At 37.7% G+C, this 25,875-nt stretch overlaps 1 protein-coding gene across 5 annotated transcripts in view; it reads left to right on the plus strand.

Annotated features, from left to right (window-relative positions):
- Positions 1–11,733, plus strand: part of LOC144364715 (receptor-type tyrosine-protein phosphatase delta-like) — a 34,023-nt gene extending 22,290 nt beyond the window's left edge. For 3 of the 5 annotated variants that reach the window (XM_078036775.1, XM_078036777.1, XM_078036776.1), the window contains 2 exons: positions 11,045–11,086; positions 11,594–11,733. In XM_078036775.1, the coding sequence (XP_077892901.1) occupies positions 11,045–11,086; positions 11,594–11,718 (167 nt within the window). In that variant the 3' untranslated portion in view covers positions 11,719–11,733. The remainder of the gene's footprint in view (positions 1–11,044; positions 11,087–11,593) is intronic. The other 2 variants (XM_078036779.1, XM_078036780.1) reach the window with 1 other exon arrangement.
- The last annotated feature ends 14,142 nt before the right edge of the window (positions 11,734–25,875 follow it).

The raw sequence follows: 25,875 nt of genomic DNA on the forward strand, positions 1-25,875 counted from the left end.
AACATTTGGTTATAGCTTATACCCCAAATTGTAGGCGAGCTTCCTTTGTGTCAAGTGAATGTTCTAACTCCCAGCCTGTTACAACATAGGTCTATTAGAGTAGACATTCTCCATGAACTGCCTTGAATTGAAAATGCATAGTTTATTGTGGTTAGCATATTTTTTTTCTCTTTTACACATAAAGGTATCACAGTAACCAATAACTTTTCAATGGAAAGAGATGTTTACCATTTTCAAAGTGGTTATACAATGATCACAGATTTTTAAAAAATAGTCTAACTCAAATGAGGTCAGACTTCTCAATTTGTTTTTTTAGAAAGCAAGAATATACCTTCATAAGTAAAAGTGAAAGAATTGTACACATAGCTAAACATCTCCTATATGCCTTTTTCAAAGGCTAATCAATGAAGACCATGAGCATGCACATGATGGCTGAACAAACTTGAGTCCCCTGGATGCTTCGTTGACTTGTCCTCTCGGTGCCCCTTGAAGGAAAATTGATATGCAATAAGTTGCAATGAATCTTGGTTAGCTGTATTTTAAGATGGTATACTGACTATTTCAGGCTACAGGAGATTTCTTAATAATGAACCTAAAAATTCATCTCCATGTTGGCTAACTGTGAATGAATAGAAGAAACCCTGAAAGCCATTATATGCCACATGATTCCTGCATAACTTGCCTCATCACCAATCATACATTTTAGAAATAGAGAAAAAGAGCAGGCTTTTCTTTAGTAGTAACTTACTGATTTTTTTAATAGCTTTTTTTTTCTAATTTTATTTCATTTATTTACATGTGGTGCTGAGGATCGAACCCAGGTCCTTGTAGGTGCGAGGCGTGCACTCTACCGCTGAGCCATAACCTCAGCCCCAGTAGCTTACTGTTTTGTACTGCTTTTTTGTAAACTGTGATCTGTGCTGGAACTAACTGTGGTCTTCCAGCAGAGGCTGAGATACAGTCGAGAGTTGAGGATGAAGGTAAATGTATTCCCGAAAGAAGAGAGTCGAGGGAAGTGCTCTCCCTTTCTCTTAGGGAACTCACAGAGAAAGCTTCCAGGCTCAATTGCAAAGCACAAATGAACTGTGTAGAAAGGATCCCTAAGAGAGCACAGGAGACCAAGAATGCCTTCTCTCAAGAGACCTCACTTTCACGGACAGTTTTTCAAATGTGGCAAATCCAAATATCTCATTAAGATTGTTTTCCTCATGTGTCAGGAATGTTAATTCCATTTATAGAGAGCATATGTTAAGTTCAAACAAGTCACTGGGAAGGAGAGAGAATGTGACAATTGAAATGGCACCACCTTGTATCACTAAGGCCTTTACAAAGTGAAAATGGTAATAGGTGTCAATAAAAGATTACGTTTATCACTAAATGGATATGGAACAAAGAGGACAAAATGAATAAAGAAGGAAGGGGATTCAGTAGAGGAAGAGAATAGAAAAGGAGAAATTGTCCTAAGATCTTAGCACAAGTGCCCACTCAGGGAACATTGTATTGTGCCCTGTGGCTCTGGTGAGCCATCCACTTAAGCTTGATTTGTTGAAATAGTCTCTTTTCTCCCAAGCTTTATGATGTGGCCTCCTGTCATGAAAAGTTTACCAGTTTATAGAGGAAATAGACTCAGCTTGCTAATGTGAATTCACAGAGATGTGACCATTTACTTCAGCCACTATGGATGCCAGCCAGTGGCTATGAATTACCTTAATTTCTTGCCAATAGGAAGAGAGCAGAAGATGGGATCTTTAACCAAGCAACCTTATTGTGCTGTTTTATTTCTCCCTTTTATTCACAAAGAATTAAGGGTTTTTCTGTGTAGTGAGATAAAGTGATCCTTTATGAGATATTATATAGCAGGTGCTAATAGTCTACTTAATTTTTGGATTTTAAACATTTTATATTTTACTGTGTGAAATATGCTATTATATATTTCATACCTATGAACGTCAAATTGCTTATCCCCAAACCTTATAACATTTAAGAAAATTTATTAATGATATGCATAAGTGGGGAATTAATTATCCTCACTTTCATTTCAAAAAAATTACTTTGAATGAAATAAGAAACCTGTGATTTGATTTATATACCTGGTGCCTAGCGCAGAACTTGCCCATGAAAGGAAATTGATTTCCACTTCTGATGGGTCTGTTATGAATGATAAAATACTAAAAAAAAATCATTTGAAATTCATTCAGCCTCTCTGAAGGTAAAGGAAGCATGTGGCTTAGTTCACTGATTATATAAATTTTGTTTTCCTAAAAAATGAAAATCTTGAAGATCCATTTACATTTTCAGTTATTTGTTCTTGTTGGAAATTCTAGTTTTGAGGAGTCTTTTCCTCCCATTTTTGTCCAATGTTCCAAGTTCCCTATGATAATATTCTGTTAATTTAGCAGTACCCCAGATACTTTGGTCAGGAACAACTCAGAATTTTGTTACTATTACTCAGCTAAGACCCAAAGGAAAGAAAAGTCTGATGTTTTCAGTATAACCATCTTTGTGAGGTTGGGGGATATGGAGAGAAAAATTGCTTTATCATACTTATAAATATTGGGTAAGAACCAAGTTCCTCCAATAGTGAAACTTTGCATTCCAGCATCTGAGCAGGTCAGGGAGGCTCAGGCTTTTCCAATTGAAAGCAGTTGTCTCTGCTGGTAACAGTTGTCCAAGAATGTATACATCTGCCATAAGGTACAGACAAGTAGTATGCAGCCAGGTTGTGTTTGAGAGAACCTAAGCTGCCTAATGTCTTAAGATAATAATGGTTCACATCAATAAGTCTTCAAGTACAGGTGTCCAGGGTCAGGCAGAACTAGTGTGGAATTTTCCATTGCAGGGGCACCTCTGGTATCACCAAGAACTTTACAAAGTTTAAAGGGAGACATAAGTACATAGGCAGGTATCATGCCGTCAAGGTTACACTCACCACCTGGGGTAGCAGAATAAATAACAACATTACTAAAGGAAAGAGGACATGGAGTTGAGGAATTTTCTAGAATTATTAACTGCTGATCAAGTTTTACAAATCTTTAAGAGTAGTGGAGGAAGGGAAGAAAATACTTGCTTATTAAAGAAGCTTTCAAATGAAACCTTTACTAAACCTCACATGTCTTTGTGGATAGCAGAAACTTGGTATGCATTTCCGGAGGGTTGACAGATGGGTTGGATAGTAGGCAAAAGTGAACTCTGTTTATTAGCCTTGGCTGGAAGGAAAGATTTTTTCTTTAATAATAATAATAGCCAGGAAAGTAGCACATACCTGTAATCCTAGCTACCTTAGAGACTAGGGTAGGAGGGTTTTGAGTTTAATGCCAGTCTCAGGAATTTAAGAAAACCCTGTCTCCAAAGTTTTCCTAGTTATTTTAATCCACCATCCCAATATGTCTTGGTTTTAATGTCAAAAGAGCACATGTTTGAGAGATTTTAGAAAATAGAAAATAAGCTTGTAGATAATTGTATACAGTTTGCAGTTAAATAAGTATTCATTTTATTATTCTTTAAATTTTTCATGTTTGAATTTTTTCTAATTTGAAGTTAAGAAAGGGGGAGGGAAGGACACTTTTAGGAAAGAATACTCTTTATCCCATCACTTTCAAACTTTTTATTTTTCTTAACATATATAAAATAAAAAGGAAAAGATTTTTTACCCCTACTTCACTTTCGTACTCCAGAAATATCTGCTGTATGTAGTTCCATGCGTATTCTTTCAGACTCTTATTTGTGTATTTAATATTTTAACCTTATAAAATGTAGAATAGGGGGATGGATAGACAGATGAATATATACGCAATTTGCTTTTTTAACTTTATTTTAATTTTTAGTTGTAGTTGGACACAATACTTTTATTTATTTTTATGTGATGCTGAGGATCAAACCCAGTGCCTCACACATGTTGGGTGAGTGCTCTACCATTAAGCAACAATCCCAGCCCATTAACTTTTAACTTATATCAAAATAGACCTTTTCACTAGCAGGGAACTATGGCACACACCTGTCCCAGTGAGTTGGGAGGCTAAGCCAGGAGGATCACAAGTTGAAGGCCAGCCTCAGCAATTTGATGAGACCTCATCTTAAAATACAAAATAAAAAGGGCTGCAGATGTAGCTCAGTGATAAAGCTCCCCTGCATTCATTCCCTAGTACTATAAAAACCAAACCAAAACAGAAAAACTTTCCCCAAGGTACTGTATTAGATTTGATCTCCTTTTTAGCACCTGATGGTATTCTGTTCTGTAGATTTCAAGGTGCATTGATTCATCCCCTACTAATGGATGCTACTTTCTATACTTGACCATTGCAGATATGAGCAGTACCAAGCCCAGATCTTTTCATACCATCATTGCTCTTTCTACATGCTGGGACACTTGGAAATGTGAGTCAGAGGGTCCTAGAGCAGGCACATTCATCATTTCTATAGAGACTGTCAATTGCAGTCTTTTTTAAATATTATAAAAATCCTTCACTGATAGTTTAACCTCTCTGGTCCACAGCCTCTAGAATAGGACAAAATGACCAAGATACATATAATGTTGTCAAAAGAGGGTGATATATAAGCAAACCACAGACATCTCAGATACCTATGCATATTTCTACTTCTTCCCAACAAAGCAAATTTGGAAGTTCAGTGTTTTAGATAAATAAGCTTCTTTTTTACTACAAAGGTGTAAGGGGGGATGTAACTGACAGAATCAGGTGGTGCACCAGCCACTACCTTCCACTGTGTCTGCCTGGGTGTGACCTTATAGGATCTGCTGCCCCTGCTCAACCCCCCTCTCCCCAAAAATATCTCCAAGCAAAAACAAAACAATGGTTTTATGCTTACATCTTTTCCAAAAAGAGATTTAAGGATTGATATCAGATGTCACAACATAAAGTCCTCGTTTTCATTGGGTGGGTGACCTTAATATGTTTTGCCCTAAAGCATACATAGATGGTAGGTGATTGATGGGCTGTGAAAAACAAAAACAAACTCGTAAAAAGTTAACGGATCAGAAACAGTGGTGTCAGCAGCAGAAGTATCTGCACTGCAACCAAATGGGCTTTGAAAGCTCTAGAAGCATCGCTGCTGATCAACTGATACTAGTAATTGGATCCATGCTAGCCGATCTGGGCTTTGTTCTCCATATTTTTTACCATAAGAGATGTAGGTAGGTAGGCAGGCAACCTAGATGGAGATCGCTGTATGTGTTTTTTATGTTTTGTATTTTTGAAAACCCTGATTCATTGAATTGAAATGGAAAATTTCACTGTATAGGAATATGCTCTGTTCAAATTTCAAATTTTGAGAAATTCTACATTAAAAGTGAATCTTAATTATGCCACTCAATACTTAACCTGACAAAACAGTCTTAGATAATAATACTTCACTCAATGATGGTCTTCATCATGAATTATCAAATTATCATTATTGTTTTACCAAGGAACAATTGTGCCTTACAAACAAATGTTCTTTAACTTATCATTAGTTTATAAACATAGCAGACTTTATTGAGTAGTACATAAATTATGTTAAAATATGACAAGTCTTTAGTAAACTGTTTCTCTCTCTCTGTTAGGTCTGTTAAATACACTTTTGACAAGACTGTGGCCATTGATTTGATGGACACAGTAGCTTCTCCTTGGTCTATGACCATAAACTATTCAACTTTTATTACAGTATGTTGAAAAGTATAATCAGAGTATTCTCAAGATATTACAAATAAGCATATATCATGACAGAAAACATCATCTAATAGATATACCACCCTTATTAGTAACCTCAAAAGCTGTACTTAACAAAATTATTATAAGGTATAAAGTACCATTTGGCATTTAATGCAAGGATTAAAATGAATGAAAATAAAGCAAGTGTGGGATGAAAATCCCTTCCAAAGTACTTGGGGCTAGAAGTATGTTCAGGATTTGGGATTTTCTTGGATTGTGAAATATTTGCATATAGATACTGAGATATCTTGGGAATGGAACTCAAGTCCAAGTGTAAAATAATTTGTTTTATATACATCTTCTGACCATCACTGAGTGAAGTATTATTCTCTAAGACTAAATGAAATTTTATGCAATTTAGTGTGCCTACAATTTTACTGCTATCGTTATGTGAAGTCAGGTATGGAATTTTCCACACAGTGATATCATGTCAGGGCTCAAAAAGTTCAGATATTAGAGCATTTTAGATTTTTGGATTTTTTAATTAGGGATGCTCACCTGTTTGATAAACATTTCTCTATGGGTAATGTAATCATCAGAAGCATATTCTAAATGACAGAACATTTTTGTTGACAATGTAAAATACCATAGACCAATGTTTCTTCTTTAAATCAGCTGCCAAATAGTACTATAGGTTTTGATATATGGAATTTATATTTTTAATTCATATTTTTATGGAAACTTAATATTTTGGCAAGAAATACCTGGAAAATACGTAAATAGGTGTGTGTACTCTTTACCTGTCCCCCTCTGTGGAAATAGATGTATACTGTGAATGAAGTTATTATACTAACAGGTTTTCTTACACTGAGGATGATTTATGATCTCTGTGTTGCTGATAGCTCAGTCTTACAGGCCCAGTTTTATGCATGTCACCACTCTTGCAGGAGTGTTAAATGATGGGAGATAGCATGGCATGAGGAGAGGTGCCCTAAGTGAGAATGACATGGTCTAGGGTCAGAGCCTCTCTGTTACCATACTTTGTTGATAATGATGGCCTTGATCAAGTCCTTTAACTTCTTTCATCTTCATTTAAACTGGTAAAATTAATAGTGGTTTGAGTTGGGGGAGAGAAGGATAGATGAACCCACAGAGAATGAACCATCAAAAAGTACCCATATTATATCTCCAACATAAATCTCGGTACCACACCCATTGCCTTGTGGATACTAGCATGCAGTCTGTCCCTACTAGCAGTCTTTGATTTTAATTTTTACACTTACAAAAAGGAAGATTCTGTTATTTTAAACAGAGGTCACAATCTGGTTGGCAGAATATAGCCTGAGAAGGTCCTATCTTTGATGTGCACTAGATTTCAAGAAAATTTTGAGTCAATGTTGAAAACTGAGGAGATGTTATAAAATAATCTGGATTTTCCGTTATCATTGAAACCTGAGAAGTCTGACCTTGTCAGACTGCATTTCCACTTGGCAGAGCAAGTGCTAAGGCTGGATAGCTCCCCTTCTCAGAAATTCCTGCATTTCCACCAGCCCTAAGATGGTTCTGAAATTGAGATTGAGCATTAGTCACCATTTTATCTCATCTGTGTTGTTATTTTTCATTTTCTTCTGAACCTGTATTGAAAGTATGGGAACTAAAGACAGCCTCCAAAATCTGCTTATTGTGTGGAAATGGGAATGCATGCTTTTTTTTTCTTTTTTAAATATTTTTCTTTAGTTGTAGATGGACACAATGACTTTATTCATTTATGTTTGTGTGGTGCTGAGGATCAAACCCAGTGCCTCACATGTGCTAGGCTATCGCTCTACCACTGAGCCACAGCCAAGCCTATGAGTGCTTTTCTTTATGAAAATATTTACTGCATAGTACCTAATCATCTTTGATTATTTACCTTGCCAGCCTTGGCCCCCTCAGTCATGGGAGACAACAACTGAATTAGATGATTCTAATTACCATTCAAATAGCACAATAGAAAGATATCCAAACAGCATTTGAACATTCTTGTTTATTATCTGGGATACATACTGGTCATTTAACTTTTGTGGACTTCAGAATTCTCTTGTATGAAATGAAAACTCTGGGCTAAGTAACCTCTAAGATACCTCTCAGCTTAAAAGGCCATGATTTTCAAGTTGTACTTCTTAGAAGGAAGTCACCATGACATTATTAGCACAAACATGTACCCATTAAAAGTGGGCATCATGTTTTTTCCTCCAACTGAAGGCAGATTTTAGTGACTGCGTCTGTCATTTTTCATGATGACACTCTATGTTTTAGGTATCATAGCTTCAGTATGAAAACTGCTCAGATTCAACATGTGCCTTTAAAATTCATTTGTGTCGCACGTTTGTAGCTTTGAATTGATGAGGCCATGACACTAGCAAGTCCCCATCAGTCCTTAGCAGTGCTTCATGTTCTTTGCTGCTAATTATAGCTAAAGGACTAATGCTTGCTAATGGGGAGTCAGAGGAGATTCAAAGATAGCACCAGGAGAAAGCTCATCTCATTCTCATAAATCCTGACAGGCTGTTGGGTTAGGAAAAAAACAGTAATAAATGGAGTTATAGGCCTTCCCCTGCCCCCCATCATGAGTTCCCACAGAACAGAGAGCCAAGGCTGGTAAACTTTAAAAATATATCACTGTCTGGCATCCACACCTAGAGATTGTGAATTAATTGGTCTGGTGTGCAGCCTGCAAGAAGAAATTTTAAGGCACTTCAGAATCAAATATGAAAATACTATTCTAATAAAAACCTTTGGTTTCTAAACTGAGCGATGGCCAGGTGGCCAGACAAAAGACTGAAAATGTACTACAGTGGGATCAACTTGGTATTCTTAATTTTGTTAGCGTCTATTTTTTTCATTCAGCACATAATGCACTTCATTATATCACAAATTGTATTCAACATAAGGCAATGAAGAAATTTCTGGGAAGTGATATATCTTTATATAGGAGTAAATCCTTGGTGATTATTTTCTGATATAAACTAAAGAGTTTCAGGTTAGAGTTGTTTTATGTCAGGTTTATTCTTTGGTATAATTTTTTGACATTTAGTCTTTTAGATACTTAATATATCATCGAAATTATCCTTGGCTAGCTAAAGAAAATGTCATTAAGTTTATATAATTTAGAACATAGACAGTTCAACTGAGTACTAGTTTCCTGTTTTATAAAAATCAGTGCTTCTACCCCTTAAAGAAAAGCTGCAATAACTTTTAGGACCCTTATATATGAACAAAGTCAAACAGACTGGTCTCTCCTGTGTTCAGCAATCCTATGTATATGTGGCAGAAATGAGAACTGTGAAATACAGAGTTACCCCAGAATTTATCTAGTTCTACACTTTGATTTTACAGATAAAGAAATTGACCTGCTTGAAAATAAGTAATTTGTCTCTGTTAGTACAGGTCCAAACCAGAAGTAAAACTCATGTCCAGTATTCTGGGCTAGGATTTCTTTTGTGCCATTGGATTTCCACAAATTTGCCCTTTTTCTGTGAAGCATCCATTCCGCCATTTTTATTTGCCCTAGAAATTTGGTGCAAAATGGTACTACTCACAAGTCTCAGAGAATGATTTTTTTAATGCTGTAGTATCTATGCATGCAGTGTATATTTTGATTGAGAGAAAGAACAGATTTGCTTGGATTTCTCTGTAATTAGTTTCCAAAGTAATACTCCCAGACCATGTGCCAGTGCATGCCCAAAGTAAATGTGTTGATCGCATCTTTGGTTGTTTATTATGGTCTTCTACTGCTGTTATACTAATACTTTTCCCATCTCCAACTGGCTTTACTTTTTGCAGCTTTGAGCAGTAATTCAGTCCCCTACGCCTCCCTGATTGGCTCTGTGTCCTCCCTCTCTAGCCAAACCACCACTCAGTCCATATATGATAATAACTCTCTCCCACGATTCGCTCGAAAAGGTCTAAACATCTTTGTCTCTATTATTTTCTCTGTTAAAGCACTGTAATGATGTCCACATCAGTCCATTTTCATTTCCAGATAAGCCTAAAGTCTCTTGTGTCTTTGCATTTTCCATTCTTTTCACTGGGGAGTGCCTCATCTGGATAAGATCACTTTAATTATCAGATCACTGTCACCCACCCACTCCCTCCCTAGAATGCAAATTAGTTCAATTCTACCCTCTCTACAGAAAAGTTTCAGAAAGGGCTCCAAAATGTTGGTCCAAATGCATAATTATATCACCAACAAAGAGTTTCTATTTCTAACCAATTCGTTTTTATTGGATCTCCACTCAAGATTTTGGCTGACTGGCAACAGACCTTCACAGCCGTGAACTCTTAACCACCTCAACTCACAGCACTGTGCTAAATGGTAGTCTTGAAGAAGCAAAGTAGCTTTTTACTTAATTAACCAGAACCATTGATAATTCAGCATTGGAGGTGAGGAACTTACTGGGTGACTTTCAATAAGGCATAATTTCTAAAGTGCCCATAAACCAGTCCCCTGTCATGTGGACTTAAAGGTCATCTTTCCACAGCCCAACACCCTCCAGAGGGTCCCAGTGACAGCAGAATGTGGACAGCTTCCAGTTTGAGCTTCTCCCTCAGGACTTTTCTCCTTCTGAGGCTTCCCTGGGGACATGCTAGTTCAGGTTTCTCTAGCCAGCTGCCATTGTGACTCTAAGCAATGAGTCAGCCAAGCTCTCTCATGATATTCTTGCAAAATTAATCAGAATGAAACAAAATGCAAATCCTATGAAAAGTTAAAAGACATCATAAAAACACAGGAATCACCATAATTAACAGCGGATTATTTTTAACAAGATCTGTGGAATTAATATGTCTTCAGCTGGCAGACTGAACTAAGATGTGTGTCCCTCCACCCCACCCCCTGCTTTCTTTCCTTTCCCACCCTGTTTGGATCCTAGTCCTTTCATCGTGTGCTCACTTTCCTGAATTCATTTGCCATTAGTGGACAAAGATGTTTACACCTGAAGTAGATTGTAGGTTTTTCTGGGGGTTGAATACTGGGACCTGGGTAAAATACCATAAAGTTGTTAGTGTGGCCATTTATAAACATTTTTAAGAGAAGGCTGCAACCCCAATCACTACAATCTGCTCCTAGTGGAAACATTTTTGAAGTTCAGTTTGGTGTCTGCTGTGTCGACAGTGATTATTGTCAGTGAGCTGTGGTGCATGTCATTTTTTGTGTCCATGTTTGCATGTGAATGTCAGTCACCTACAGGTTTGTACAATACTAAAACGATCCTAATCTAGTCACAATGTACAGTGAATCCTGCCAAAACTTGCAGCATTTTTATTAGTCCTTTTTGAAAGCATATCAGGCTATCCATTTCATTATTTTTTTTTCCAACAAATTCGTTCTTTTATTTACACCATCATTTCCTTTGCAGGTTCAGATGATTCCGGTTACCCTGGTAACCTTCATTCTTCAAGTTAGTTTTCCTTGATTATGCATAAGTCACTTTTTGTTTCCTATCAAGCTACTACTCTTTCCCTTTTAGGCCTTTCTCAGTGTCTGTTTTCTTAGCTCACTTTACACCATTTAATTCCACCCAATTTCCATTTCACACAGTGCAGGAGAAGGAGTTTGAAATGACATAACAGTCATTACTCAAAGCAGAAGCTGACATCAAGCCTGACTCGGTTTTTCTCCGCTAGCTAACCTCATTGACTCATAGCACAATAACGCTTTCTTTCACACTAGGAGTGCTAGTTTGGGGATTATGCTTGGTGACTTTTCTATTTGGCTACAAAATCCATCCTTCAAGAGCATGTCCTGCTTTGAGTAACCAAACTATCTGCCTGCTTCCTCACCTAAAACATCTTTACTACTCACATATTTTCAGGCCATTTCTAACTACAGTGTTCTCTATATTTTGGAAGAGTTGACATAATTTTCATCTGTTTTCAAAGGCATTTTTTCTTTCCTTTTTTAATAGGTATGGCTAGCCATCCTCCAATACCTATCTTGGAACTTGCAGATCACATTGAAAGGTTGAAAGCAAATGACAACTTGAAGTTTTCCCAGGAATATGAGGTAAATCACTGTATATTTACTTTGTAGCACTTCCAAGAGTTGCCTTTCTCTTCTTTTTGTCCATTTTCTTGAAAATGAATATCGGGTCTTTTTTCATTAAATATGACTCACAATCCAATATAAAAATGTTGAATAAATAGCCAACTTAAAAATATTCACACTAACAATGTAGTAGTTGTACCTTTTCAAGATGTTATTTTATGTTTGTTCAGTGATATTAATACTTAGTGATATTGATTTACCATTTGGGGTTGTAAAGTTCATAAAATATTCTGAATTGATAAGCTTCCCAGTATACAAATTTATGCCAAGTACATTGATGTATGCTGAGAGTCTTCACCGAAAAAGAGGTTACAAGGAATAAGTAGATTTTTCAGTGTTGTTTGTGAATGAGTTTATTCCTCTGTCTAAAATAATACTAGCACTAATATCAAGATATCGATGCATTCCCAGAAAGTTGCCTATTTATGAAGGAACAGTGAACTGAATATGGTCTTAAAATACTATTGTCTTTAAAAACTGTGAAGTTTTGATGATGATAAATGAAAAGCCTTTGTGTGTATGTGTATTTGGATATCTTAAGTGTTATGAAACTGGGCATTTCTGTTATTCCACAGCAACAGGGATCTATAGTGAAAACAATTGATGAATTATTGATAATTGAACTGTCCTTATTCTGGTAGCTCCATCTGAATCTCATGGTTGTGACAAACAACAAATAGCTGTTTGGTCCCTAAGCTGCTAAGATTCCTAATGGTTTTTACTGACTTACTTGCTAAGAATCTTAAAATACTACCCTCCCTCTTACTTCCCTTGTTCTCTCTCAGATCCACCTTAAACGGGGGCATTTGGGCTACATGATCCCTCAATCCCTACAAGCTGTAATATTCCACCCTATCACAGGCCTTTCGTGGGGTCCAACCTCAAGTAGATGGAGAGGCACCAAGTATATGAAGTTCCACGTGAATATGGAATAGCAGGGCCTGTGGCAATCTGAGTTATCTGCATGGCCTTCCCAAAATCTTTAGATTTCCTGGTTTTATTTGAATTTTTGTGCAGGGTAAGCACTGTCCAGGTTTACTAGCATCCACCTCCATCCTTAGGCCTTTTTTCAGTTTACATAATCCAATAATGTTTGTCAACTATTTGATGGGACATAAAAGAAATCTCTTATTCTCTTCCCCACTTCTCTTCCTTCTTGTTCATCTTTTCCTTTATTCTACTTCAGCCATTCAGAAGACCATTTTCAATTTGGGGAAATTCACATTGGATTGTAGGTTGTCTTATTTTCTTACATGTCCAGGCTTTTATTTCTTCACTGCCCTTCCTCTACATTATAATGTCTTTTTAAATTATGCAGTAGCCTTTAAAACCGTTTGTGTGGTTTCTAGTTTGAGGTGTGAGGATACAAATTGAGTTTTAGCAGAGAAAACAAGGTTAATAATGAATGCCACCTGGGGCAGCCTAAAAAACTCAGTTAGTGTCAGTGTTCAATAACCAGACGTCTTTCACTGTTCCAACCAGCTCTTTCTTATAAGGATGAATATTTTGCCACGTGACGTATTTCTTCATGGCCCTGCTTTCATCTTGTTTGTGATTGAGTAATATAAGGAGTCAGAAAAAATGTAAAACCATGATAGTTTAACCAGTTAAGAAACCATTAATTCACTCTCACCAGTGAAACTTTAAACCATTGACAATAATATTTGCATCCCTTAAGCAATCTCAGTTGTATCCATTGAATGCAAATAACTGGCCTCTTTTAAATGTGGAATTTCCCAAGAAATGCTGCTTGTAAAGCCACTCTAATGATCCTCATTTAGCTGTTAGATTGGAAGTGCTCCTTGAAAGTAATTGAAGTGCATGCTGGCGGTGCTCCCATTAGCAACTCCCCCAGTACCCAGGCCACTGCCATGATAGCCTGCACTGAGTCTTTACGTTCATCATGACCAAGATGTGTGATTAAAGCTCCCTGGGCATGAATTGACTCTACTGTGCTTTAACAGCCATGAAGGAGATATTTAAGTGTTGTACTCATCTGTGATAATAGGATTAAGACCTCTATATAATATTTCAGAGCAACACTTAAGGGAACTTTTTCTTATTAACTTCCATGTACATTTGAATACATTTTCATTGGCTTTCAGCAAAGAAAATGGAAGAAAGAAAACTCATTACTTTCAAACACCTTATTATTTTGGCATAATCACTATGAATTAATGTTTACAGAGACCTCTAAAGATGCAGAAAGCTAGATTTCTCACTCTGATTCTAAGATTTAAGCAGGGGTTAAGACAAGAAAGCTCTTTGCACTGATCCTGAGGTCAGAATACGAAAAAACAGGTTAAATTGTAGCACAGCGTCATTGAATCATGGGAGAGACCTAATTTACTGCAAAGGCAGTTGGACCCCCCACCACTGGCTTCAATGACAACCACAAGAAGGAACGTGAGAAATTAGTATGATCCCGTCTCTGAAGCTCTTTTTTAAAAAAAAAAAATACTTATTTTTTAATTGTAGTTGGACACAATATCTTTATTTTACTTATTTATTTTTATGTGATGCTAAGGATCGAACCCAGGACTATGCAAGTGCTAGGCAAGCACTCTACCGCTGAGCCGCAACCCCAGCCCTCTGAAGGTTTTTATAAACATTTTAGGCTACTAGGATTTAAGTAGTGACAATTTGAGGAAGACATCTAGAATTCAGAGAACAAAGCATCCTTCCCTCAGCTCCCACAGATATTGGTGTGGTTGTCAAGTCAAAGCATTAGGTTGGTGAATCTTCAGGCTAAAGCAGAATAATATGTGCACTTCTTGGTAAACAAAACCTTAAGCTAGACCTTCAGCACAATTCTACTTAAAAGTAGATTCTCTGGACACTGTGGTGCACACCTGAAATCCCAGGGGCATAGGAGGATCATGAGTTTAAGATCAGCCTCAGCAAAAGCAAGGTGCTAAGCAACTCAGTAAGAACCTGTCTCCAAATAAATGCAATAGGGCTGGGGATGTGGCTCAGTGGTTGAGTGCCCTGAGTTCAATCCCTGATAAGTGACCCCCTGCAAAAAAAAAAAAAAAAAAAGATTCCTGGTCTCTACCCCAGAAATGACAGTTCAGTAGGTCAACCAAGTTACCTAGGAATCTTTTTAAAAGAGCACTTTGACTAACTTTGATACAGGTGCTCTGAAGACTTTAACTGAGAAATGTCATTGCTTTAGGGTAATGTATTACAGAACTTGTTCCCGCATCCCTCATTTCATTATGTACTGTGATGGCAAATAGGCTACCATATTTGAGCTTCAATTGATAAGCATCATACCAGTTATAGTTGTTCACACACAAATATATATATATATATATATATATATATATATATATATATATATACAGAGAGAGAGAGAGAGAGAGAGAGAGAGAGAGAGAGAGAGAGAGAGAGAGAGAGATTGGATTGATTATAAGTAACTGTAGCCATAGAACTTGCTTAAGAGAAAATAGAAGAGCTGATTTATCAGAGAGCCAAAGGCTAACAGCACAGGGATGCTTCAAAGACCATCATCTGAAACAGAAAGACTGGCATTTTCCTGACTGTGATCCTGGAAGACCTTGTGCTTCTCTGGATTTGCTTCATTCATTCCAATTTGAAAGCTAACTTCTCTTCCTTCCAGACACACACAGAAAACATGGTCTTTGGTCATATTTTCATTTATATATACTTTCCCTAAAGAAGGAGACTAAATTTTTGCCAGTTAAATTACAAATGCCAGAGAACAGACTCCAAACTCTATTTGATTCCATTTCTTGTGGAGACATGAGAACAAGCCATAGCTGCTAATAGTCTACATGTACAGATCTGGATCTTCCTTAGATTGGAGAGGGGGGAGTTTCTATAGAAGGACTTCTATGCTAAGAAAATGAAATTATCCACTACATGACTGACTACAGAATAATATTGTGCTAAGTGCTGAGAGAAATAGAGAAGATATAAGAAACTGTACTCATAGAACATTTAGTTTGAGATAAATATACCCATACAAAAACAATGAGCACCCCAAGGAAATAATCCAAGAGCTAGTGGAATGTTACTAGGATTCAGACAACACCAGTGTGAACTAACGAACTGGGAAAGATGTTAAAGAGAAGGTGGTACCCTTAAGCATCTAGGAACAGGAGTGGAAAGAATGTTGTCAAGGCAAGATTCAAAGGCACATAGGAGAAGGATACTTGGTACTGGATGCTTGGTACTGTCATACTCAAGGTGTGGACTCCAGACCATCTACATTGGAATCATCTGGGAACTTGTTAGAAATGCAGGATTTTAGGCAATATTGAAAACATACTGAATCAGAATCTGCATTTTTAAGAAGATTCCCTGGTGGTATCTTTGCATGTAAAGTACATGTGGAGGAGTAGTACTAAGTAGACTTGTTATGGAGGAACAAATTGTTTATAATGGAGAGTTGGGAAAAATTAGGCAGGTAAGGAGGACCAAGAATTGTAATGAGCTAACACTGCTAGGCCCACGAGTGTCGAAAGTGAGTCTAAAGTGGTTTAATGTGGAAAGGTCATGGATGTAACCCAGATTGTGTCTCATAGACTTGAAGACTTTGTATGCCTGTAACCTTGCACAATTATACAAACCTAAGAGTTTCTCACCTGTCAAATGTGTTGTAACAATTAGGCCATATGTTACACTTATAACATGGTTATAAGCACACTTATAACATGGTTTCTTAAGAACTTAATCTATCATTAGTGTATATAATGGAAAAATAGAAGCTGAGGAAAGTAAGAGCAGTCAGGATTATAAAACATTTCCTGGTTGAGGAATGCATTTGTTCAAACAACCAAACATACAAACAGCACTGAAAGAAGTACACGTTCTCTGACTTTCACATCTTGGTACTGCTGTTCTTTGTAGTGGGAGAAATAAACCATATGGAAGCAAACATCTCTAAATCACATCCCATTTCTTCCCAGAACTAGATTCCATATGCTGTTCACTAGATGAATTTGCTCCAACCGCATTGGTCAAGACTCCTAACACATAGATATACCAGTTGTCACTGCCAATAAACGCTATAGTTAGAGAAGATATTAAACTATTTGTTTCTCAAGATGCACTGTCCCATAGAAATAATGTCCTAAGTCATACATTCTATTTCAGGTGTGTTCTAGCTTTTATGTATTTTGCGGTCGGGTTGAGCTAATAGCTCTCTGTTAATAACGGAATAACAAAATGTCTTCCAAGTAATAACTTGCAGCTTCTAAGTAGGAATTAATAGCTCACTTCTAAGGTACCATTCATATCATATTCCACCTGCCATGCCTCTTAGACATTGTTATCAGATGTCTGGTTTCAAATTTGTGCATGCTAGCTATCTTGGTAGTATCATCTTAAAATTGTATACTAAAATTAGTCTGAGCAAACATTACTTGTGATTGGTAAGGGGCATGAATCTGTAAGTTCACAGAAGTCCTACCTGAAGAACACCTTCAACGTATTTTGTTCCTATCACAAAGCTCAGATCCAATTTCTTTGCTGCCATCTGTGGAGGTGGACTATCTTTGATCTCAGCACTGATGTGTCTTCCACTGTTTATCATCTAAATGTGCTAAAATTTCTTCCTGTACTCACAGCAATGTTCTCACATCTCCCGTTTGTGCCAATGATAATTAGGCTCTTATATGGAACATCCCAGATATCGGAGCCCTGTTCTTCTGTTTTTATAATAGCATGTATATTGTACCTCTGCTGAATGAGCTGAAATCTTCATAGCACTTTAGTGAGACAGGTAAAGGAAACAGATATATTATTTCCTTGATGAATAATGGAACACATCGAGACAGTGCTGACATTGCTTAGGTCATATATTTAGATGTGTCTTAGAGGGGAGGAACAGGAGACCAGGAAAGGAATGACTTGGCCAAGGTCACACACCTGCTCTGTGACAGATCCAAGTTACAAATTCATGTTATATTTTCCATCTTCGCTGTACCTTAACTTACGTCCTCTAAGATCTACATCTTTTCCTGTTTATTTCTGATTATGTTCTGATTGCAGAGCCCAGGAACTGTAGTCTCCAATCAAATCAAAATATTTTTACTGATAATTTCTGTGAAGTGTCATATTCACCAATTTATGTTGCATGACCATTCTTGGGAAAATTCAGTGCTTTTCCTGTGATATGATAAGGATGTGATAGGTTTTTATTTTTTTCCCCCTCTGTAAGCAGTTGATCCATTCCCTGTGGTAAACATTGTGTTTCTCCATAGAAGAGACAAAAATTGTGTGTCATCCAAGCAGTGACCACAAAAGAAAACATTTCTATTTTCCCTAGGAAAATGCTTTTGGTATATTTGACTATGTGTTCCAGAGTACATTAGCAGGCACAAAGCCATCATTAGTGAACATTTTGTAAACCTCTGATAATTGTAAACCTTCGTAATACAAAACCACTTGCCATATCTGCTTTCAATTAGTTTGTAATTTATGTGTAAACTCATGAGGGTGGACTCCACATTAAACATTATACAGACACCAGTAAGAAGCCAGGTGAGAAAGAGGGAGAGAGAAACATACGCACGGTTTTGTTTGGTTATCTTTTTTTTTCTTTAATTCAACTCTAAATGCATGAATTTTTCTATATAGAGCCTCCCCTATTTTTATGAAAAAGCAAAGTAGGAAATGATAGATTTATTTTCATCTTTGATCCAAAATCAAAGAGTGGAATAGACCAGGGAAAAGCCTCCATTTTTATGTTTTTGGAGACATGAACCATACATAGAGAGTGTGATTTTTGTTTTTAATTTAAACAAGTTATGGTGCTTTATATCAGTGAATAAAAAGTGAATGATTTTATGAAGCAAAAAGCACAAACAACTTTTTTCATACCTGACCTGAATAAACCAAGTTGAGGTTGTTGAATGGCGAAATTTACTACTCTAAGTCAGAATGATCTGGTACCCCAGGATTGGAGGTGAGGGTGGGGATGTTATTACCCACTTTGATAAGAAAAGGGTAGTTCTTCTACTTCTCATTGGATGCTGACCCCTCTGCTTGCCAGTTGGGGTTTTCCACTCACTGAGTCAACAATGAATAGTATACAAGAGAGTGACCAACAGCATAGACTTTGGAGTCAGATTGCCTAAATGTGGATACTGGCCCAAGCTGTGTGACCTTAAACAAATCACTGAACCTCTCTGTATTTGAGTTTTTTCATCTCTACAAAAGAAGAGATCATAGCACTTCATAAAGTTATTTAAAAAAAGTCATTAGAATGGTTATCTCGTGTCTCATGCAAGTGCTCAGTAGTCTTAGTAGCTTACTTATCCCATCAAATGTAGATAGCAGCATTTTAAAGATGCCCCATGGTGACATGTTACCAGTAAAAAAGAAAGGCATTGCCAATATAATTGTAATATGTCATGAATTTTAAGATATACATCAGTTTTATAGATGTTACAATGTAGGAAGAAGGGAAGATCTTAAATGGATGAAACCCTCCACTCTTTCTATCATTGGCCAAACCCCTAAGGCTTTGCTGAAGATAGTATAAATGCCAGTATAAGGAAAGAGAAAAAGAAAATCTGCTGGTTTAAAGCAACACAGTGAGCTTTTCCTCTTTGCCCCTTCCTGCGTTCTAGTCGAGGGCTGGACAGGCTTCTCTAGGGTCAGGTGTGACGGTTTCTCAGCGTGTTGTTGGCCACGTGGTAACAAGCTCACCACTGGGCCCACAGCAGATGATTAACCAAAGTGTGTGTCTGGATCAATTTCTAACTAAATTTACAGTTCACCGAAACTCTTTGTTGCGATCAGAATTGCTAGTACCAACCACAGGAGCAAAGAGAACAAAGGGAGTCTTTCTGTTTAAAAAAAAAAAAAAGAAAAAGAAAAATAGCTGCTTCTCCCGGTCGACATCCCCACCTGATGTATCAGCAGCAAATCCGCATTTTCAGGCACCTTTCTCAGAAAAATAGACTGTTATTATCTTTCAAGAGTACAGAAGTGAATACATTTTAATGTAGACCCTCAGATTTAACTCGGAAGTACCTACTGATTAAACTCCCAGTGCGGCTTCTTAGTGAAGGTGGGCCAGCCAGTTGGCAATCTGAGAAGATGCTTTCTTTTCTCTGTAGTTAAGGACCCAACCTCACCAAGTAAGATATAAAGGTACAGAGAGTTCCTTCCCAGCTGGCTGCCATTCTGCATCTTGTAAACAAATCTAGTCAGACACAAAGACACAGCAGCACATCTTAAAAGAAAACATTGCCTCTAGAATCAGGGTGTGTGTCTAAGTGTTTATAGTCTATATTCTTTCTGAACTTCTGTAGTTAATAGAATTCAAAGTGCAACCCATTTCTCAAGTTTCAAAGCTTAGTTCTATTTGGACTTTTAAAATGTTTGCTCTCTCACCCACTTTTTTTTTTTTTTAAGAACCTCAGACATTTTTTTTCCTGCCAACTTTAAACTTGATATCTTTCATGCTTGAGCCTTTCATTTTTTTTTTTTCTTGTGAGAGTCCTACTCATCTTGGGGGGGGGGAAGCTCTCTTAACTCTAGCTTTCTGACAGTCCTTGTTCTCATACGCATTCACCATGACGGACTGGCTCTTGACCACCACTGGACATTGACCAGAATGTCTTCCCCCTGCTCCCATGTGGAGACCAGGACTCTCAGGATGCAGCTAAACCTGAAGTGTCTTTAGTTCCAAAGCAAGCTTTCAACTTTAAAAGAGAACAGGAAAACTAAAAAAGGACACTGCTTTTTTGAGTTGGATTTTAAATGATGTTGGGATTTTAGGGTACACTTCGAGGGACATCATAGCAGATGCTGGAGAGGGCTGTGAAGTCAAGAGAAACAGGGTGCATGTTTTGACTCAACCATTAGGAGCTTTGTTCTTAACCCCAAATCACCGGCTCCACTTAGCATCTACTCATGAGGTTGTAACAAAGGTAAATATATGTTGGATGCCTGGCCCCTTGTTCTCTGTACTCAGTACAGAAGTGGCCCCTGATATTGTAGACTTCAGTACTCATGAGCTACCTTTTAGTCACTTAATAACATTAACTGTCTTTCACAAGTTATTTTACCTTCTATAATATCCCCTTCTCATTGTTCCAGAGTGGAGCTCTGTAGAAGCAATTAGGAAAAGAATGGAGTGTGATTATAATGTCTGCAGAGTTCTTTTCATATGTGGTATATTATATTTCTGGAAATTAAACCCACATTATAAAGTCCAGAAAAAGATCTAGAAAATAACTTGTCATACTATTACATAGAAACCATCCTGGTGTCTCTGCTATGAATTTTCATGCCCCTAGACAACTTGCTTTCCCCTGTTTGTTTATAAGAACAGTTTGAATGCCTTTATCTGTATACTGGGGAATAAAAAAATGATCAAGAGATGGGCTCTATCGGGAATGATTGAGTTCCTAGTAAAAAGGGGGAAAAAACGAAGCAATAATTATAAGTGGATGTCAGGAGGGGAGCAGTATTGAGGAGGGTCTTCAATGGGAACTTGGCTTGAAAAGTCAAAAAAAACTACTAGGGATACCAGACCCCAGGCTGAGGGAGGTGTGTGCACAGAGCCAGGGAGAAGGGAAGCAGCATGACTTGTGCAGGGGACCACAGCCTGTTTCGTACCTGTCACCACAACCTCACAGTTCATGCCGCTGAGCAGCGAGGTGGGAAAGGTGATTATACCCTTGGAAGGTCATGACAACATGTTAAGGAGTGTGCAGTGGGTGATCATGAAAGGATTCTCAAGTCACAGAAATCACCTCCTGTTTCTACTCCTAAAGCTGCAAGTACCTGAAGGACTAAATGAATGCATCTATGTTACTATTTATTCTGAGACAACTTTGGGGGAGAATTCTAACAATGCTGCCATGAGGGCTCAGAGTGAGGCTGCAGAGAGCCTATTGCTACTCCAGATCACAAGTATGTCACTCCTTTTTCATGCATTTATTTTTAAATTTTTTAAAAGTGGTAATGACAGTGTTATTTGTCATAGTTTCTCAACTGTGGCGAAACAGTTTGTCACTCCTTTTGAGAAATAATTGTTGGGCTCACCACCATGTTTGGGGAGTAGAGAGAGGATAAAAGACAAGGATATGAGCATTAAGACATTACATGAATTTGCAGATTTGGCTATGCCGTGGGAAACATTAGTCTTTTAATCATCACAGATGCAGCAATTGGAGTATTTGGCTTTAACTGAAAAGTTCGTGCGTGCAGCATAATCAGAACTTAATTATTTCTCACTTGCTGAGTAAGTTTCCTTAATAGCAGGCATTCATCAGTCCTCCCCACTCCAGCCAGAGCTTCACGGAGACCCTTCATTTACTTTATTCTTCCTGGCTCCCTCTTCCTTTCTTCCCCCACCCCTTTTCCTTTATTTATCCTCTCCTTCCCCCTCCCTCCCTTTCCCTGCCAGTTGTGTGTGTGTGTATGTCTGTGTGTATGTATATATGTGTGGCGGGAGATGGGGAAGGGGTTTACTAGGGATTGAACAGAGGTGCTCTAGCACTGAGCTACATCCTCAACCCTTTTAATTTTTTATTTCAAGACAGGGTCTCGGTAAGTTACTGAGGCTGGCCTTGAACTGGTAATCCTTCTGCCTCAGCCTTTCTAGTCCCTGGGATTAACGGTGGACGGTCACGCCTGATTTTTCTTGCCACTTTTAAGAATTTTTCATAACTGCCTTTTTATTATTAAACTATGTAACATTTTTATATCATGAGAATAATACTTAGATTTCTCCAGGGTACCATAGTACCTAGCGCTTTGCAAGGATAACAATGATAGCAAACACTCATATAACGCTTACCATGTGCCAGTGGCTCTTTGAGACACCTTACATATATTAACTCATCAGCCCTTTCAGGTATGTTCTATTAGTATCCCTGTAGTACTGGATAAGGTTCTGAACCACAGAAAAGCAACTTGCTCAAAGTCACACAGAAAGTACTGCAGGGTTGGGATGTGAACCCACATGGTTTTGCAGGGGGTCATGCTGTGACTGCTATACACAGTTGCCTCTGATGGTTGATCTCCTTATACCACAGTTTTCACTGTGGAAAATTTTATGCCATTCAATTTATTTAAGGTAGTCACATACTGTTCACATGGTCCCAAATTAGACATAGTAGCCAAATTTCTAATTGATATAGTTATATTTTATTTGTTTACTTTCAATGTCAGAGACATTTTTTGAACAATAACACAAAAGAACTTGTTTAGCATTCATTAGAACATTTCTACCCAGCCTCCCTGTTCATGTTCATATTTATTTCTTATTAAAAATTAGCAAGTATGAAGAAGACAAAGGGTTACAATGAATACCTGAAAAGTAATAGCTAACACTCTGTCCCAACCTTGTCAAAAAGTACATTTGATTTTTTTAGTTTAAACAACAGTTCACCAGCTGTATTCTATAACGACCCATAAGAATACTGAACACCTTTGACTTTGGACCTTGACCATTCACTGGGAAGATAAAGAGAAGAAAGAAAAGAAAAGTAGGTATTTGAAGGGACTGGAAGGTATAAAGACCCAGTCTTAACTCTCAGAGGATGGTTAGTATTGACTTGATTCCTTTCTTGGCATTTTAAACTGTAGATCAGAGTCTACCTACTTGTCTAATCCTGAAGATTAAGAAAAAGTGAAGACATTTTGGCAAGGTGTCCTCTTCTCTCCAGATGACAAGTCAGATTTCAGTGTCATTTAGATAAGAGCCTTGATGAAAGGAAAACTTCTTCACTACAATAAATTAAGCTCCATAAACCTATTTAAATGATACAAAACAACACCCTTAAGATTTTAAAAATGTCCTTTCATCTATGCAAAATATCCTCTTATGTTTCTGCATCTTAATTTTACATAAAATCTGCTTAAGTGACTTGAAAAAATAGGAACTCTAACTTTTCAATCAAGGAAGTTTGCCACATTTCAAGATGGCAGGAGCATGCAAACTCCTTGCCCACTTACATTCCTTTCCATTAGCCTAAGGGTTTGTCATTGTTGTTGTTTGGCTTGCTTTAGCTCCAGCTTTTCTTTCTCCTAAAGGCTAGGGTATTATGGTGAGTGTCCTGTTCGTGAGCTGATCAGGAGGCCAAAGCTCAAGTAGCAGAGAGGTGATTCCACTAGGGGATCTTTGTAGAGTCAGTCTCCCTACCCCTCATCTTTTTACCCTGAAATCTATTTATCTGTTATAAAATACAATTCAAAGTTGATGTTATGAAGATCATATTCCCTGCCAGATTCCTCCGTGATTTTCCACTGCGTCGATGCCTCTTTGCACCCCACAGACCTAGGACCCATCTCCTCTGTTGGTTTGTCACTACAGAGTGCAGACATGGCAGAGTAGGAGAACCTATAATTAGTATAGTTAATGAACAGTGAAATGTGGACTCCCTTTGTATTAAGAGCAGCGAGGATGCTACATTAGGAAAGGTGGGAGAATTTAGTCCCCATTTTCTCCCCTAATAATTAATCGACCTCCTGTCATCGCTTGAGACACGAGGAGAACGAAAATCCTCACCCTGAGTGTTGGATATGGTAGATGTTGCTGTGCAATTGGGCATTGATTTCCTTTTTTGTTTCTTTTCTATTCCTTCTGTATTGATCTTTGTTGTCACAGCTCAAGAATTCTCCTGTTGTCTTAAAAAAAAAAATCCTTCATCAAATTCCAGAGATTTGAATCCAGGGTCACAAAGTTTCCACAGTGGAGTTAGAGGATTTGGGGATCTTTGCCTCTCGTCCACCTCTGTCATTTTTATGAAAATATATGTTAAGGTGTTTAAGTGACATGGCTGAAGTCACTCAGCGAGTTTCACATCTAACATTATTATGTGACAAATCATGTTTTCTAAGTAGATTCTCCAGATGAGTAAGGGAAAATGTTTTCTGAGGGGAAAAGAAAGGCCAACTATAGTATTCCATCTAAAGTCACCCACCTTGGAAACCATGCAGGTGATTTCTGCCTGTGTAAGAACCCAGATTATAAGCAGTTCTAGAAATGTGAGTAATGATCAAGAATTGTGATAAAGTAGTAATGTTTATTAACAGAAAGAAAGAAAGCACTTTTAGAGCAAAAACAAGTTTATGTGATATACTTATGTATTTTTACTTATTGTTTCATTGTGGAAATATGTCATTCACATATGAAACTTACAGTTTTAAAGTGAAGAATTCCATGGCTACACTTTATATTTGTTTCTTAAGTGGGTATATTATAAAGAAACTAGGAAACCAGTAGGCTTCCCCCACACACACTTTTGATGAATACATTTGTTTCATAAGAGGAAGGAACTGAGGAGTTGTGTGAATATGGAAGTAGTAGAGTCTGAGGCAAGCTCCAATTGGAGGCTTGAGTACCAGGCTGAGATTAAGGGGATGCAGGGTTCTGTCACTGTGTATGGGGCAGATTTGACATGCTCTTTGCTATGTTGAGTGTCTGACAGTACAAAGCCTTCATCTTCTTACTCAGAGCCATGGCTTCACTAAAATCGAAGCTTCTTTAGGACAGGCAGTGAATCTTATTGATCAGGGTATCCCTGTGACCAGTGTGGAAAATGGTTCTAGGATGAATGTATGCAAGAGTTTAGGGGAAAAATGATATGGGAGAATGGTTTGCTCTTGGTATCTCCCTCTGCCTAAGTACAGTCCCATGACAGCAAGATGCATGTCATTCATCAAGTCATGAGTAAAGATGCTTCATTAGCTGGTAATTCTACTGCTGTGCTGCCGCAGGGCTTCTGCAGACAGGAGCAGCAGCCTCCAGAGTGGTGCTACCTTCTGTAGCAGGAGGATGCACCTTTGGCTGTGCTCCATGGACCTCCCTTGGGCAAAACAGAGTCAGGACAGTGCAGGAGACTGAGCCCCCTGAGGGCAATTCTGTACACAGAGAGGGAAACCCTTAACCTGCCTAAGTTGATGCAAGAGAAGAAAGTTGATTATAGAACTCACTTTTCTTACTGCCCCAGAGTCTGTAAGGAAAAACCATCTTGAAGATTTATGGCTGAAGGCCAACTCTGGAAGGGAAAAAAAAATATCACTTTTCCTGAAATCGAAAATTCCACCAGCAAATTTCATAGAATAACAGTTTTTTTCCCTCCCTGCAGTTTTATCATAAAAATATTTGCATGAAAAGAACATCTTTGTTTCCTTAAGAGTTCATCTGCT

Source organism: Ictidomys tridecemlineatus, unplaced genomic scaffold (genome assembly GCF_052094955.1).
Source record: "Ictidomys tridecemlineatus isolate mIctTri1 unplaced genomic scaffold, mIctTri1.hap1 Scaffold_4833, whole genome shotgun sequence".
Lineage (NCBI taxonomy): Eukaryota > Metazoa > Chordata > Mammalia > Rodentia > Sciuridae > Ictidomys > Ictidomys tridecemlineatus.